The sequence below is a fragment of the Pogona vitticeps genome, chromosome 1 (genome assembly GCF_051106095.1).
Source record: "Pogona vitticeps strain Pit_001003342236 chromosome 1, PviZW2.1, whole genome shotgun sequence".
Taxonomy (NCBI): Eukaryota; Metazoa; Chordata; class Lepidosauria; order Squamata; family Agamidae; genus Pogona; species Pogona vitticeps.
In genome coordinates this window covers 114,210,563-114,228,561 of record NC_135783.1, presented here as the reverse complement: position 1 = coordinate 114,228,561, position 17,999 = coordinate 114,210,563, and the positions used below count along the sequence as shown (strand labels likewise).

Sequence of the window (17,999 nt, the reverse complement as noted above, 5' to 3'; positions counted from 1 at the left end):
GGAGCCATTTTGGCAGACAGCTGTGACCAACTCCACCCCCAACCCCCAAGGAGAGGAGAACAAGTAACATGGCATTGAAAATTGACAATAACAAAGCGAGTTGAAGCCTTTGATTTATGAACAACCTCATTAAGATGAAAAAGAAATTAGAATGAAAATACTTGGCCGAAGAAGGTAAGGAGCGGCGAGTTTTGCTTACCAGCCTGCTTCTTCAAAAACGAAACTGATTCTTAAACAGCAAGCTGGTTCAAGGCCGAAAGAGAGACAGTGAGACAGAAAAATCTTTTGTTTCTGGAAAAAATTCCAGAGTGAAATACCACTGGTCAGGCTTTAAGAAACAGAAATTTTGTGAATGCTGTTTAGCCTGGATCATTCTTCCTAGACTGTGTGGGACTCTGATAACAGAAGTTTGCTGGGTTTTTTGGAGAAGGAGGAATAAGCTTTTGGAAGCAAGAAAATGGACTGTGAACCATCAGCGAGATGACGCAACCGACTAGTCTGAGGAGCTAGGAAAACCAGGACTGGAGTTTGACGGGTTATAAGGATATCTACTGGAGAGACTGACCCCCTGTGTCTGCTGTTTAGTCTGGACTTTTGGGGGGGGGCTGGACTGTGTAGGATTCTAATAATATTGCCAAGGTTGTAATTTAAATTGTTGGGCTAAAAGTTGATTTATATACTATACTATCTGTGTAAGGATGGGAGGAAATACCTAGGGGAGGTTTATGATTGTGGGTTTAGTTTGTTGATAAAATAGTGGAAACTTTGGAAAGATATTTGCGGGTTGGTCACTTTGGTTAAGGATATAGTATTATTTATACAGACCCTACTCATTGGAAAGATTCAAATGGCCTCCAAAAAATTAAAATATCAAATGTTGGGGACTTTGTCTACCCAAACTCAAAATTTGGGAACAGGGGCACAAAAATCAGATAAAGAATAGCAGGCTAACATGCAAAAGACAATAATAACAGGATTTCAGCAGGTAAATGAGCGTCTCATTCAGATGGAAATTCTGATGAAAGAGAAGTTATCAGATGTTAAACACCAGCTAAATGAAACTGTACTAACTCCAGAACTGCTTTTATTGAGTGTGATGCCAGGTAACATAGATGGGATAAAGAGTTACCCAGTGAGCTATTTAGCTACTACAGCCAAAAAATGTGATGTTAAAATTTGGATTACTGTCCTGGATTCATCCTTCTCTTCCAAAAATTGGAAGAAAAAAGAGACACGGCAACAAGAGGAGTGTACTGAGAAAATATGGGAAGTGACAGAAATGGATACCTTTTCAGGCGGGCTGAATGACTGTCCGAGGCAGAAGGAAATTGAACGAGGGGATGTATTTTACAAATGGTCTCAGTTGGAGTAACTTAGATTTAAACTAAAACATAACTGTAAGTTGATAGCTGGAGGGTAATCAAATAGTTAAAAAAAAGCAGAAAGCTGAATTTTTATTGAAATATGAAAAGATTGGATGAGTGTATACTCTGTATTCTCCTATCCTTCAAATCTTTTCCCTTCCCCCACTCCCTTTTACCTTCTGTATTCCCTACCCAAAAAAAAGTGCAGCATACAAATTAATTAAATTCTAGTAGTGGTAGAAAAGAAAAGAAAAGAATGGAAGAATGGAAAACTAAATTCAGTTTTTCCATGACTAGCACATAGGAACAAAGATAAATGTTATAACTGTTGCAAAGCAACAGAAGAAACGACAACCATAAAAGGAAAATTTAGATATTTTCCATAATATCTAAGGAATTAAAGGGAAGTTTAAACCGAGATTAGGGATGCTTAAAAAATTAAAATGAATATACTGTCAGAACAAGAGAAAATATAAAACAAAAATGGGAACAACAAACAGAAGAAATGCAAAAATGACGGATTCCTTTGAAGAAAAATTCTATTAGAAGCGCCAACAATTTTAGAAAGTGGAGTATAAACTATTTCCAAAGCATCCGGAGGATAGAAATCACCAGGAGTAGATGGGATACTGGTAGAGCTACTTCAAGCTACATAATAAAATCTATCAAAATAACAAGAACATGCCAACAAATACAAACAGTGGCCCAGACTGGAAACATTCACTATACATTCAAACCACGAAGAAAGGAGATGCCAAACAGTAGGCATGTACTCTGCAGAAATTTTCCCAGCTGAAGTTTTTATAGCTAATGAATTCAAACTCTGGCCTTCCCTCCAGTTAATTCTTCTTTCTTCACTTATCCTTTGTTATCTTTCCATCTTGAAGAATCTGTTTATTGTTTATTGTTTTATATTTTTCATTTTGCTATATGTATATGTTATTTGTTATTTTTTATTGGTCTGGAAGCCGCCTAGAGTGGTTGCAATGACCAGATAGGCTGGGTATAAATAAAATAAATAAATAATTTTTTGTTCTGTGAAGAGGACAGGAGAAATGGGTGGGTGGGATTAAGATTAGAGATGGGGTATTCATATACGAATATGAATATCACCGCATAGGTAGCGATAACAAGGGTCCAGCTCCATGGGGCCGAATGACCCTCTCACAATTCCGCCACTGCTGCAACCTCCGTGAAGCCTTCCAATGGTTCCAGAGATCGCGATTGGCTCACCACTCCTGGGAGGAGGCGGGATGACAAGCCCCTCTGCCAGGTTGAAGAATGGCTCACAGATCACAATCTTCAGAGTCCTTGGAATGCTCCATGGAGGTCGCGGAAGCAGCAGAATTGTGACTGGACCATCCGGCCCCATGGGGCTGGACCCTCATTATCACCACCTGTGCAGCGGTATTCGTATTTGTATATGCATACAAATACCCCCATCTCTAATTAAGATTCATGGAAGCGACAAGCGATTATGAGTTTGGTAGGGTTTTTTTTTAAAAAAAGAGCCTTGCTATCCACAGCTTAATGGACAGATTACCACACTCATAATTCCTTGCAATTCCCATGGAGTTTAGCCCTTCTCGCACATTACACCACCCTTCTCCAGGACAAAAATAGCTCCTATACTCTGAATTCTTTAGCTGCAAAATCTTTAAAACATCTATCAGTATCTTGATTTCTTGACTAAAGCCCCCAGAGGTTACAGAAGATTTTATATACCTTGATTTGGTCATCAGTCCAATCAATGCAGTCTTTGAAACTAACAACTATTTCTGCTTACATGAAGACCTTTTTTTTTAAAATCAGGAGTTATCCAAAATGGGAGTGGAGATTTGTACCTGTGGTTCCTTCGCCTTTTCTATGTTTTCCTTCCCCAGTTTTGTACATTGGAATGACAGAGATGTCATAAGTGGTCAAAGGCTCGAGACGTTTCAAGACTGTGGTTGTGGCAGTTGGGGGCACTTTCGTGACCATCTGTCTTCCTCCCCTGCGGGGTCGATAAACTACACGGTAGCTGATTACTTTTCCAGGTGCAGGTTGCCAAGAAACTCTCATTGTCGTCTCCTTCTCATCATCCACCCTCAATGATCTGGAGCTTGGTGACACTTTTCAGTATAAAATAAAGGGGAAGGAAACAGTTCCTTAAAACATATTTTTCAAATGAGTAATTTTAATTAATTTAATTACTCCTCTTAATTTATCATTACAAATGCACCAGAACAGGATGACAACTCAAACTATTTCTGAAATTTTCCATAATTGTGTACGCACAGAGAGACAGAGAGACCCCTCAGTTCCTTCCCAAAGTGATATTTGTTAATACTTGGGATTTTTTTTTATGAGAAGGAATCCCCAGGTTTGGGATAAACCCAGTTTTGTCCCAATTTGAGTATACCAAGGTTGAAACGACAACATCAAGTTAATTATGGTACACAGCTTCTTAAAACTAGCAACGGAGAAAGAAAAAGAAAAGAGGGGAGTGTGTTCCCAGTATTTTTAAAAATCTAATTTTAAGTCTGTCTTTTAGTTAACTCAAGAAAATCCAGTTTTAATTTAATCTTTCATTTGGTTCTGGAAAGACAAGAATTTCTTGGCTTCTTATGATCACGGAACCTTCACTCCCATATAATTAAAATGGCTTTCTCTGGACAATGACTCCCTATCACCACTTTAATAAACAACTTCTAACCACAGAGGATATACTGTTTCTCTACATCTTTGAAATCTCTGCTTTTATCCCACACTGCTTCCTGTTTTCTGGTGGTAACATTCAAAACTATAAAAGCAGGCACCATAGCAGGTGGTGATGTTAATTACCCCAGCACTGTTAGACCAGCCAGCCAGCCAGCCTCTGCTGCTGGGTCATCAAGCTTCAAAGCCATGCGGGAACACTTTCCAGCCCTTGGCTTCTGGTATATCAAGCATCCAAGGAAAGGGGAAGTAGTGGTCTGCCATTAGAAACATGAGAGTACAGAAGAAGGGGGTAGCTTGACACACTACAGCCCTTTCTCCTAACTCTACTGGACTATATCTGTAACTGAACCAAAGATCCCAGACAGGTTAAGCTTAAAACAAAGCATAAAAGAACATCTTCGGTTTCAAATGGTATTTGTTACTACTGAAAATGAAGCAGAAGACACGTTACATTAAGTGAAAGGTTGGCAGTTCAATTCCCCCACTGTGCCTGCCTGAGAGAGGCTGAACTCAGTGATCCTTGCCGTCCCTTCCAGCTCTGCAGTTCTATGATGATGATGATCTCAGTTCTTTCCTGAAAACTTGGTAGTGTGAGGGCCCTGGCTGATGCCTTGTCGCTGGTGTGCTGCAGTGTTCTGTCTTCTTCCCCAAACTATTAAATATCTGTATTTGCAAAGGCTTTCACGGCCAGGATCTAATGGTTGTTGTGGGTTTTTCGGGCTCTTTTGCCGTGTTCTGAAGTTTGTTCTTCCTGACATTTCACCAGTCTCTGTGGCCGGCATCCTCTGAGGACTGGAGTAGGAACTCAGTCCGTGCTCTGTCCTCTGAAGATGCCGGCCAGAGTACAGGTTGCTGTCCTCTGAAGATGCCGGCCAGAGTACAGGTTGCTGTCCTCTGAAGATGCCAGCCACAGAGACTGGCGAAACGTCAGGAAGAATAAGCTTCAGAACATGGCCAAAGAGCCCAAAAAACCCACAACAACTATTAAATATCTGTTTGAAACTCCTCAGAGAGGTTAACCAGGTTATTGGGATTTGACGCTACTAATCTTTGGATGACTCTCAGTTCCATCTCTTCCTTTCCATCTCATTCCAAGGACACACTCAGCTGTAGTCTTCCTCAAATTGATGAAAAGCTTTCCTTTTCAGCAGAGTATTTGGACTATACATTGCTGACCTCCAGAATATGATTTTTCAAAGTACTGAAATAATTCTACAGGTAAAATGCTATTATTTCCCTTTGCTGTTTAAGTGTTTAAATTATTATATTGTAATGGTGGTTTCAAATTATTGGTTTGTGTTATTTTTAACTGCTTTGAAGTCCATCGAAGGAGAGTATGAATGTTTTAAACAAGCCTATAAATAAGCAAAGCAAACAAACTTATGTTATCTCTTACAGTAATTCTGTATCTTAACTACCTTCAGTTGTAGCTTCGCCCTCTAGGGGCGCTCCTTCTCCGCTTCTGTAAGAAGCCAAGACTGAAATCTTATATTTAGTCTCGGGCTGTAGGTTTTCCAGTACAGTATCAACTACATTTCCAGGTACTGTTTTTTCTCCGGACTGATCATCATAAAGTGACTTCCATATAATTCTGTAATACTGAACTGACCCTGGAGCAGCTGTCCATGATACTCCGATAGTAGTATCAGTTATGTCTTTAGTAACCAAGTCACGAGGAGAGCCACGTTCTGCAAGATGGGAACAAAAATGAAATATTGTGGATTAAGATTCAGCCAGTAAATACAGTAAGCAACTATGACATTTTTAAAAAAATCTATCTATATTAATGTATTCATCCTTTTAAAATTCAACTCCCAGCTACCTAAAATTGAAATAACGCTTTTCATGTATTAAATGTACATACACACCTACATAGAAGAGGTTAGCCCTATGTGGTACTAAGCAGATTTTCGGGGAGTGGGTTATTAAGTGCTTTGCTTAAAAACACAGGACTGCAAAATCTGGTGACTATCACTAACACTTCAGCACAAGCAGTACAAGATGGCTGTAAGATATTGTGCTATTGATATTTTTAGAGCAGGCTTAAGACATCAATACAACATTTTAGTAAGTTGTTACTGGTTCTCCAGGTCCCCAGAACCTATGTTGCCTTGCTATAGCTTCAGATTGAGATTTTGCCTGTGTCCTGAAAATACCACTGAATTCCCTGAGTTAAACAAAGGTTTAGGTGTAAAATTGAAGCCAGAGAGAACAGTTTTCCTAGAAGAAAACAAAGGACTAGATTTATAACTTGAAAAGTAACTTGCACCAGATTTTTCTTCAACATTCTTCAACAAAGCATTTGCTCTTAAAATGTGGATTTTTCATTCAACTAAAGAATATGAATGTAATCCAAATGGGGAAAAATGTGGAAAAACTGTACTGACAGAATTTGCAGATGTCTCATAATAAAAGATTTTTCTTTCCATATTTTAATGTAATATAAACACACAGGCCACTTTACATTGGCTATTTTACTTCAAACTTTTGCCACACTATGACCTCAGTACTAAATTATCTGCAGATATAATGCAATTTTTAACAATTAACTCTGAAAAACAACAGCTAACAATATATAATGGAAACTACCAAAATAATGGTATATTTCGAACAGTTATACTCAACTAAATTATGCACCACTAGCTTTAACAGAGAAAACTAATGTATTTGTCACAATAAAATACAGCCCATGTCAATTGCAAAAAAAAAGTAAATTGTGTGGACCAAGTATGTTGTGTGGTATTGAATGTACTGTATTTTTGTCGCACAAAACAATACTTCCATTTTCCAAGCAATACACAAAGACTAAATGGAAAATACAGGCCTCGAATAGCTGAAAACAGCTGATAAAAGCTTTCCTACTAAGAAGAAATATATAACTTGCTTACATTGTGCTTCATAAGGCAGACACTGCACAGTATTATGAATAACATGGTTGTTGTAGTAGTAATAGTAGTAGCTGTTGTCACTGTAACGTCAGAACTGACCCTAATAGGGCTTTTCAAGGTAAATGAGATATCTAAGGATATTTTCTCCCCCCACTCATGAGTTTCCAAGACCAAACAGGGATTTGAACCCAAGACTCCTGAGTCCTAATCCTATTTTGCACACTTTACAGGAAGATATCCCTCTAATCTCTAAGAAAATATGCTAAGAGAGACAAGCTTAAATATTAGCTGTGTGTCAGAACAGATTTACCATTATTGCTGTTTTTCCTTCACAAACATTTTAAGAAACAGGTCTACAGAATCATGGCAGATGTTCCCTTCATTATCACTAGAGCACTAAGGAAATGTGAGATGCACTAATGGACTGAGTCAATGATGCACCAGACATGAATGCAAAATTAGACAACCTATCCTATAGACCAGTGGTTCCCAACATTGGGTCCCCAGATGTTCTTAGCATAAACCCCCCAGAAGCCTTCACTACTAGCTGTGCTGACCAGGATTTCTGGGAGCTGCAGTCCAAGAATATCTGGGGACCAAGATTAGGAATCACTCCTATGAGAAAGGCCAACCACTGGCAGCATATTACACTGATTGCGAAGCAGGTCCAGTGGTTTCCCATATGTGCAGATCATCAAATGTTTCTCTGCTGGAAATGCTGCTAGATCTTTCAGAAGTAAATTTGGCAAGCACAAGGAACAGAGCCTGTTAATTGTATTGTCTTTTTTAAAAATAAACTACTTAGGATGATTCACTGAGTTTGCTCACTAATTAGTTCTTAGCATGATCTTGGAAGCTTTTTTGTTTCAGAGAACTTTTGGTCCAACTGGCTAACACTGCTTTTATCTGTTTTTAAGTGTGTGCAGCTTTTCCCCATTTCTTTGATGTTTTATAGTTGCTCTTCTTGATTGTGCTGCAAATTGCCTTTTGCATTTTGTCCACAACATCTGTAAATGTGTTTGAAAAACAAATAAATAATAGAACTCACAGTTTGCTGTCCTCTGAAGATGCCGGCCACAGAGACTGGCGATATGTTAGGAAAAACCACCTTCAGAACACGGCCAAGAAGCCCGAAAAACCCACAACAACCAATAGAACTCACTGATCAACTCTATGGCAGAAATCCAGTAGTAAATCACAACTAGATTAGGCCCCATAAATCAGTGGGGATTTGGTGAGCGGTTCAAGGGGCCTACTCTTCTTGCAAATTATTGTTAGATTTCATCCTACAGCCATTCCTTTCCAGAGTAATCAAAATGAACATGACATTAACACTGAATGAAAATGCAAAATCATTCCAGACATAATTAAGACTCCATCATTCATGTACTGGGAATCACTGATGTTTCATCACTGCCAGAGCATAAAGAACAGATGATATGGAAACAATCTGGGGCACTTTATGAAAGCCCAATTCCATGTAGAGATGAATGCTTCCAAAATTCCATTTCCTTGTCTACTGTTTCCATCATCTTCAGCCATAGACAATAACTTCATTTAAGTAGTTTTCCTATATGTTTTTGGCTCTTACCTTAGGACTAGTAAAAGGCTGGTTGCTACTAAAATATACAGCTATGTACAAGTTTAGCTACAAATGTTCAGTACAACTAAATTACTGTACTTTCCAGAACTCTTGAGGCGCAAACATAGATTTCCCTCATCATTTCAGCAGAAGCTCTATAAAGCCAACATCTGAATCAGCTAATTTCCAAAAGTTGCTTAATGAAAGAATCCTGAGGCACTATGAAGTAAATGTAACTCTATTTGCCCACTAAAACATTTAGCCTCCTAATCAGATTTAGTTTAAATAAATAATGTAGTGCCAACCTACCATTTTTCCCACACAAAAAAGGCTAACAAACTCAGCAAAACTGGATTGTTTCCCCATTATAAACAACAGAATAACAACTGACTAATTAAGAATCCACAGCGTTTTGGCAATTTCTGTTCATCAGCCTCATCATCTTCCTTGGCAAAGTATAACACAAGGAAGACTGTGTCCTCCTCATAAGTCTTCTTACTGGGAAGAAAAGGAGCAAAGAAAAAGAAAAAGAGGAAGAGAGAAAGTGGCTCAAGAGGGGAAAAATAAGGAGATAAAAAGCGGAATGAATTCCTTCTCCCAAGGGGGTGACTATCCTCCAGGTGGGGGCCTGGAGGATAGTCACAGATCCAAGAAATGGATAAAGCACAGAACAAAGGGGAACTGATGCCATGTCTCTGTTGTGGGTGCTGATGCCTGGGACATGGTCCTTGGAATCTGGAGAACAGGGAGAATCAGTCTTGAGGACAGAAGAACTCCAGATGAAGCACTTGGGAGAACCGAGTTTGTTGCATCCCATCATCTCCCCATTGTGTGGTGTGTGTGTGTGTGTGTGTGTGTGAGAGAGAGAGAGAGAGAGAGAGAGAGAGAGAGAGAGTTTGGACCTTTTGAGACTGCTGTAGAAACCCCTAAAGTTTCTTTATTAAAAGTTAATAATTTGAAGCAAGAGACAGCCTTGAATGTTCTTGAGAAAGGGTAACAAAACAAGGGAGCAGGAGATAAATTCAATCACACATGGCTTCTCCTTTTCCCTGCACTACTTTCTATCCCATAGTTCCTTACAGCTCATCTAACTCATTCTTCTCCTCTGTCTTTGAGTGTGCATTTCAAAATAGATTTGTATGAATATAAGCTTCATTAAATATAACAGGGCTTACTTTTAAATAAGCATGCATAAAATGGTTCTTCATGTTTTTACACATGGCCATCAACATATCCAAATGAAAATCTTGGTAAAATCAGATACGGTCATTGAAATGGCATCAGAAAACTAAATAATCTCTATTTCTGTAACCTAGCTATCTCCACAGCTGATCATCATACAACCACTTAAATGAAAATAAATAAATAAATAAATAAATAAATAAATAAATAAGCAAGCAAGCAAACAAGCAAACAAGCAAGCTAGCAAGCAAGCAAGGGACCTCCAGAACAAGAATAAATTGTCCTCAACAAAGATGTCAAAAGACAAGGACAGACAAGAATATCTACCAGAAGCTTGCAGAAAAGAATGGACAACTGTGCCATTGGTTCCAAGAATGGCAAAATGAACTGAAGGAGAGGAGGCTGGTCCAATCAAAGCACATGCTGGTAAAGCTACCAGGGAGAATACTGTCCTTTCCTGATAATAACGGAGATCTTTGCATTTAGACAAAAAAGAGGCTGCTTCCATATCTTAACTCCTTCTGAAAGGGTGGTCTCTTGCAACAAAAACAACAACGATTCCTGGGTCCCTTTAAAGCCTACCACGTTGTATTTGGTATAAGGTTTTGTGAACTGCAGCCTGTGAAGCGGTCTGTGGTCCACAAACACTTATACCAAATAAGACTTTTTAACCTGTAAATTGCCACAAGACTCTTCTTTGATTCTGCTGGATTTTACTTAAGTCCTCCATTACTTAATGCTACTGATATTTATTTAGGTTACTTAGAAACTTCTCCACTGTTATGATCCACTTGGATCCAACAGAACCAGGTGTGTAACCATACTGAGCTGGGGGGGGGTCTTTTTCCTTAGGGACTCGAAAGCTGGGCATTTTTATGATGCTCATTGCATACCATCACTACTTACACTGCATACACATCAATTCTCTGCTGATTTCTCACTTCACTGGGCTGCTGCATTGCTTGTGGATTGTTGGACCAGAGGAAGAGGCAGCAGCACTTCGGAAACATTTAACAATGAAGTTGCTGCAGGATTCTCCCATGGCACACGATTCCTGCTCCCTTTTTTTAAGGCTAACATTTTTGCAGTTCTGTCTCCTGGTACAATGAAGCGAAAGCACATCCAACCTTATTCCAGGGGTACACAATATACACAACCAGAAGTTTCTGCTCTCAATGTCAACAGAACTACACAATGAAGTATTACAGATGCTCCATGAATACCCTTAAGTACTGCCTAGAGTAGTAACCAAGGCCTTTTCACTGAGCCTCTGTGGAGCAGAAAGTCTCATCAAGGTAGTAGCACAGGATTGTGCTCCTTGCACAAGCATTGCCAGTTTACAAGCCATTATCTCCAGGAAGAAAACCTACCTTCCACTCGTACAACAGCAAAGCTGTTTAACAAATGCCATAACCCTGTGTTACTACACTGGTGAAATTTCTGCTGAACAGAAACTCAATAGGATACTGGCCCAGTTGAAACAAATGCAGTGCAGACATTAAAAGAAAACTTCTTTACTACAAAGTATCCCAACAGTTATGCAATACATACAGCGTTCTTTTCTAAAAGCATTCAGATGAAGCCATTTCCAGTTTTCTGGTGGAGTCAACTACTTCCTCTATGTTAATTTGTTTTTTCCTAGAAATGTGGCACTCCCATGGAACAGACAAGCGGCATGATTGTCTGACAATTGGCAAACATCTCTTGAAAATGTCAATCTCAAAAAACTAAGAATGTATTATTTTAAATAATGCATGAGGCAGCAGTAAATCTTCTAAGCAGACAGAGTCTCTTTGTATGGCAGAAGCACCGCACAGCACAAAACATGTCCATAAAGTTCCCATGTTGTGCTAAAAAATGCATTGTAAGAAAATGTCACTTCCTCTGGTAACTGATTCAATCTGTAGGAGATTCTCTCAAAGTTTGTTAAGCTTACAATGGAAAGAGCAGAGAAGCTGCTTTACAGCATCCTTGTACAATGGTGAGATATCAATTTATTATTATTCAATATATTTTATATTTACAAATAGATATAAAAGAAGCAATGTTTAAATTTATCCTCAGCTATAGATTTCACAATGTGATTGAATCTCTCAGCCAGAAAAAAAAAACATGAGAGGAACATGGACCTTGAGGTGGTCATAGCGCAGCCTTCTAGATGGTGCTGGACAACAACTTGCCACTGACTATCATGGCCAGGACCACTGGGAACTGCAGTTCACCTTCTGGAGGTCTGCACTTTGCCCATTCCTGCTATACATCAGTAGGCAAAGATTATGCCTGGGCCTGATTACTAAAAAAAGGACCTCTAAAAATGGCAGAAGGCTCTTTGCTAGTCAGCTGTACTTAAAAGAAGCAGCAGGAGGAATTAGGATTATTGATACTTAAGTGGAGACACAGCAAAAGAGTGTCTCTTGGTCTTTGAGTACCAAAAAATACAAGAGCATCCTATGAAGTGGCCATATATATGCTAGGAGTTGTGGCCAGCAGAGAATTACACTATCAGGAGTTGTTTAGAACTGGAATCATCTAGAGCAGTGGTCCCCAACCTTGGGCCTCCAGATGTTCTTGGACCACAAGTCCCAGAAGCCTTCACCACCACCTCTGCTGGCCAGGATTTCTGGGAGTTGAAGTCCAAGAACATCTGGAGGCCCAAGGTTGGGGACCACTGATCCAGAGCAGTGGTTCTTAATCTTGGGTTACTCAGGTGTTTTTGAACTGCAACTCCCAGAAACCCCAGCCAGCACAGCTGGTGGTGAAGGCTTCTGGGAGTTGCAGTCCAAAAACATCTGAGTAACCCAAGGTTAAGAACCACTGATCTAGAGAAGTGCCTGGAAGATGAAGGCTAAAGAAGAAGGGGCTGGGAAAGCAGGTTAAAGAGGTAGAACTTAAGAGAAGATGTCATGGCTGGAGAGAAAGACTCATAGATTGACAAGAGTCTAGAAGGGGGAAAGACTAGAAATTTTCAGGACAGCAGATGGTGACAGAGAGTTTCATAAGAAGTGTGCTTAGGAAAGGAGACAGGCACCAGCAAACAGACAACTGAAGATACAAAGCCAGAACCTTTAGTGTGATGGGTCCTGCTGGCTCAAGAGAAACCTTCTCTCCACAAAGAAGTCCTCACTGAGGGCAAGCATTCAGCATGACAAGAACAAGCCAAGCAATGATTGTACCTGAGGGAAGAGTTCAGTTTAGAAATTAACCCTGCTCTGTAAATGCTGGCTGGGCTGCAGAAAGTCTGAAGAAATGAGCCCTCACATTGAACATGTTAACTAATTTTATAAATTTCTTAATATAAAGCAGAACACAACAACACTATATTTTCCGACATATTTTCTCTTTATATGTAGCTAAACTAATCCTAATTCCTGATTTTTATTTAAGCTCTATCTCAGTGTCAATATCAAACTTTCATTATATTAACCAGGTTACGCACACCTAATCAGAGATGTGTTTAAATTGTAGGACAATGCTTCTTCCTAGAGCAGTTATCAAAATCCGACTAAAGGTATTCCAACCAGACCATCTGCTACAACAGTGGTCCACATCATGTTCAATTTACTTCCACAGATGATAAACCATTAACTTTGCAGTCTCCATGAATTATAATTGGCATTCAGTAGCAGATGTAGTTATTTGCAAAACTACAATTAAATGTTTGTTCTTTTTGTTCCAGATGACATACATAAAGTGATAAATGAGGTCCTCAGCTTTGATCACTTCCTGAGACCATTATACTTAGCATATACAATGTCCTGAAGGCAGTGCTAGAAAATTCTTACTTCTAGGAAAAGATCAGTTGTCATGTTTCAAGGAATGATTATATAGATTACTGTTAATCACATCTGCAATACTTGCCAAACCTAGTAGTAAATTATTAGAATTGCAAAAAACAAAACAAAACTCTCTCGCCCCACCAAATCCTGTATCCGTTTCAAATCAATCTATTTAGCAGACACTACAGAGCATGTTCCTGTAATTTGACATTACACCGTAAGGCACAGAAGCACGTTCTCACCAGAACTGCTCTTACCACTTCCACTATATGGGAAAAACAGATTAGAAAAACAGTGGCTCATAGAAACAGTTGATTGTCAGCCATATACTGGTTTTCCACTTGTTACAATTGCTGTGTTTACCATTATGTCCTATTTCTAGTGTATGACCCAAGGATTTGGCTCAGATTGTGAAAAAGAAAAGCAAATAACAAATACATCCACTGGAAACCTCCAAGGGGAGGTGAGCCATCAGATGGAGAACAATGAAGTAAAATATTCCAATTTAAAACTAACTATGCCATAATGTGCAGCTGATCAACCATGATCAAAAGTAATAAATGAAATTAATTAGCCAGAAGGAAACCAGGATGGCATTTACTAGATGGATCCTATTATATAATAATATTTCCGGGGGGAGGGGGGATTAGAGAACTTCCGTTCTTGTTAAACCTTGGCAGAAACATTATGGCGCTTCATACGGGGTTGATCAACAACACACATCATCCCTCACCACCGGCTAGGCTAGCTAGGCTGATGGGAGTTCCTGCCCAACAACATCTGGAGGACAATATATTGCCCCGAGTTATATCATCCATGGATAGAAACTAGAATATATTCCCCTGTTGGCCTTCTGAGTTATTTGTGGTACACCACAGTCTGTCTGCTGTTCCTTCTTGTAAACAATGTTGGACCCAGTGGACTTTCATATGATTTCCAGGAAAACAGTTTTACATTATTAACTGAGAACGCACTACTTAGAGACCTTAAATACGTAGCCTTGCTTTCTCAATTTAAACATATTGGTAGCCCATGAAGATTCTGCTTAAAAGTGAACCATGCAAGATAAGACTGAGAACTGATGATCTCTACGTTTAATTATTAGCCAAATTATTAGCAACTTCTAGAAAGCAAAATACTCACTTCAGTTGTTTCAGATGAATCTGAATTTTAAAACTTGGCTCTTGAAGACAGTGCATCTCATTCTTTTCTTATATTCCCAAAGTCAGAGCTGTAATTACCACATACTGTAGCAACTAGGGTTTTTCCCCCCAGGGTACCAAATTAAGAGGACATGTCCTTCCCCCAGACTTTTGAAATTGCCAACAGTCTTGCTTACCACCACAGGAAAAGGCATTGCCAACACCGGGAGGGGGCCCAAAGGGATCCCCCAGGAGGCGTTGCCTTTGCCAACCTTCCCGGATGCCACACGAGGCTACAGGACTTGCCCGAGATCAGTCAAGGGGCGTGGGCTGAGCAGGGCATATTTAAGGGGGCAGCCATGTTGGTAGTTCCCCTTTTGTGCAGATTCGAGCGGTATTCGAACTTGGATGATAGGTTAGTGACAGAAAATGGCAGCGCGTCTCAGCTCGCAGCACTGCCGATCAGGCGATCTCAGTGTTGGGAAGCTGGGATGTGCTGGGGATGCACCCGGACCCAAGGTTGGCACAGAGAGAGCGAAAGAGGGTCCAGGAAAATGGAGGCCAATAGTTATCCCATGTTAAGGATGAAGGGGATGACTGAGGTTGGAGCACAGCCAGCTGGCTGTTAAATGGTCATTTGATGATCAAGAACTAACCTGAATCCGCACTACAGCAGGACCCCCCTTTTGCCAGGAGTGGCAATGTTTATGAAACGGAATGGATTCCAAATAAAGCATGGCCCGTGATTTACCCACAAACTTGGTCTTGCGTGGTTATTCCGGGTGGGAGGGCAATAGTCGACTACACCACTGAACTGCAACTAGGTAGTCTAGAGACAGAGAGCTGACCTAAATGGATTGCATAAGCCTACAGTTCTTTCATCCCTCATAGGTCTGTCTGACTTTCAAACAATCTTATTTGATCCGCCTGCTGTGAATTTGCCAGTGTTGTAGAGTAAGTTAAGAAAAGAACCACTTCAACCAAATCAAACACTTCCTTGGCTCCGCAGAGGCAACAACGAAATGAGAGAAAAAATTAAATGTAGAAGTTCATTAACACTGAATCACTTTAAAAGAATAAAAGCAAGATGTCAGGAAGAGACAGGAGAAGGGACAATGAGAGGGATTTTTGTTTGCTTTCCTCTTAAAGGTCCAATCAGTTGAAGCATGGTCACACCTCTGCTCTACTACAGGGAAATGTTTGTCCTTTAATAATCACTTGTTTGGATCTTTAAAGTTTTGTAAAGGGAGGTATTTTACATAATTGTGCATGCTATAGGGAGATTGTTACTTGGCTCATTTATTTAGAAAAAACAATATCCAGTTGCTGCTATTAATGTTTGGATCTTCTGCAAGACTTCTCAATAGCTGCTAGGAGATATTTGAAAGGGGCTGTAGCTCCCCATCCCCAACTAACAATGATGTAATAATCTAGGTCTCTGTGTGAAAATAAACAATGAGTCACAGACTATGAAAGACATCAAGGAGAGTGCTGCAAGTTAAGTCCTGGAGGTATTAGGAGCAGATGGGCTGTCTGGCTCTCTCCAGAGATCATCTGCTATGGAAGAGTGGGTTTGGCTGCCTGTTTGAGTACTTAAACTATGCCTCTGTTTGTGCTCAATCTGTATATTAATACAGAAACTCACACAATGCTGTAAGCCTCCAGTGACTTCCTTCCAAAGAAACATGGGTAAGCTGTGCCCCTCTAGAAACAATCTATGTTGTCTTAGGATGGCTCCATATAGCCTTCCTCTTCTCTACCCTGTCTAGTAAGCAGCTCCACAAGATCACAAGCAGAAGCATTCTCTGCTCCTTCTGCTGGAGAATTCCTTTTATTTAAAAAAATGCAAGATATGCCAGGGATACAGGATCCTTATGTACCGAAAGTACATATTATTATCACTTAGCTATGATCTCACAAAGTTGTGTTCCATTTTGCCCCATAAGTTGGTTGTTCCTCGGGAATAGACCACAGGCCTCTTCAAATTAATACAACAATCATTTCCCTAGTTAGAGTAGCCATCTATGCCTCACCAAAGGGTAAGAAATCTGTCACAAAACAAAACAATGGGAAACCAAAGAGCATAGATTTGCACATTATTTGCATGATGCTGGGTGCTGATATATAGTTGCAATTTTGAAACTAACTACCATAATTGTTTTTAAAGGAAACACAATTCATTGTTCTTTAATAGGGAAGGCTGTGCCCCGAAGACTTGGGAAATTGCTCAGTCTGCTCTGTGGAAGCTAACTTATGACGGGCAGGTTTATCACCCTTGCTTTCCATTCCGGTGATTCTTTAAACAAGACTCAGATTGGGCAGCTCTTCAAATAGGAGATGCCTCTTCCTTAAAAATGGTCCTAAGTACTGGGATATCATAGTTCTCAAAGGATAAGGGTGTTCAACTTCAGAGGTGTCTTTCAGACACACACTTGCATTAATGGTGATATAAAAAAGCACACCATCAAAGCCACAGAAACTAACTATGGCAAAACAAATAGAGATACTTCAGATCTCCAAGTGCCATCATCCAAAAAATAGTATTTATACAAAATAAAACCTCAGAGATTCCTACTCCAGTAACATGCTTCCTTTTTTTCTCCTTTTAAAGAAAACTCAAGTGTCTGTGAACTGTCGTAGCATTAGTAGACCCGTTTTTACTCTTGGCCAAGGAATAAGAGACAGCTATATTTACAAATATGTTTTCAGTCACAAGAATATTAATTTTTAAAATGCCACTGTTTTTACCGTCAAGAGTGTCTCCTTGTCCAGACAGAGCATCTCCTGCTCCAGATGCATAAAGAGCTGTCACAGATAAATCATATCTTGTTCCTGGCTCCAAGTCTCTGAGAACAGTGGTGGTCATATCTTTCCTTAAGGTCACTTCTTTAGTTTCACCTCCTGTCACTGGAGTATATGTTACAAGATACTGCTGTACTTTGCCAGGTGCTGAATTCCAAGACAATTTCAGCGAGGATGTTGTGGCATCAGAAACTCTCAGGTCTCTTGGCCTCCCCAAAACTGCACAGGGTACAATGAAAAGCATTAGCGATCTAGCTGTAAAGTTTCTTAAAGAGGGGTTTGCTATCTTTAAGGCTTTTTGTGAAATATCAGTGATACATAATGTTAATAATTGCACAAAGAGCATTTAGAAAAATGATCAACTGACACAAGATAGCATTTCAATATGGCCAAGGAAGCCAAAAGGCAAACTCAGGAAGTCTAGAGAGTGGCATCTTAGCTGAGGAAAGGGAGGACTACAGGTACCCTTTAGGGAGCAAATGACCCTTTAGAATATTATTTAAAAATGCAGGCTGATGACCAACATTGCACTAACTAGTGTGATGGAACTTGTTTTGTTGTCC

The 17,999-nt window shown here is 39.8% G+C and overlaps 1 protein-coding gene across 8 annotated transcripts in view; it reads right to left on the bottom strand.

The window, feature by feature from the left end:
* The window catches only part of COL12A1 (collagen type XII alpha 1 chain), a 136,183-nt gene that overhangs the window by 81,428 nt on the left and 36,756 nt on the right, over positions 1-17,999 (bottom strand). For 6 of the 8 annotated variants that reach the window (XM_072999628.2, XM_072999609.2, XM_072999621.2 and 3 more), the window contains exons 13-15: positions 17,383-17,655; positions 5,483-5,752; positions 3,209-3,475 (exon numbers count right to left, since the gene is read on the bottom strand). The exons of the other annotated variants lie outside the window; for them this stretch is intronic. In XM_072999628.2, coding sequence (XP_072855729.2) covers positions 3,209-3,475; positions 5,483-5,752; positions 17,383-17,655 — 810 coding nt within the window. The remainder of the gene's footprint in view (positions 1-3,208; positions 3,476-5,482; positions 5,753-17,382; positions 17,656-17,999) is intronic. 8 annotated transcript variants of the gene reach the window in all.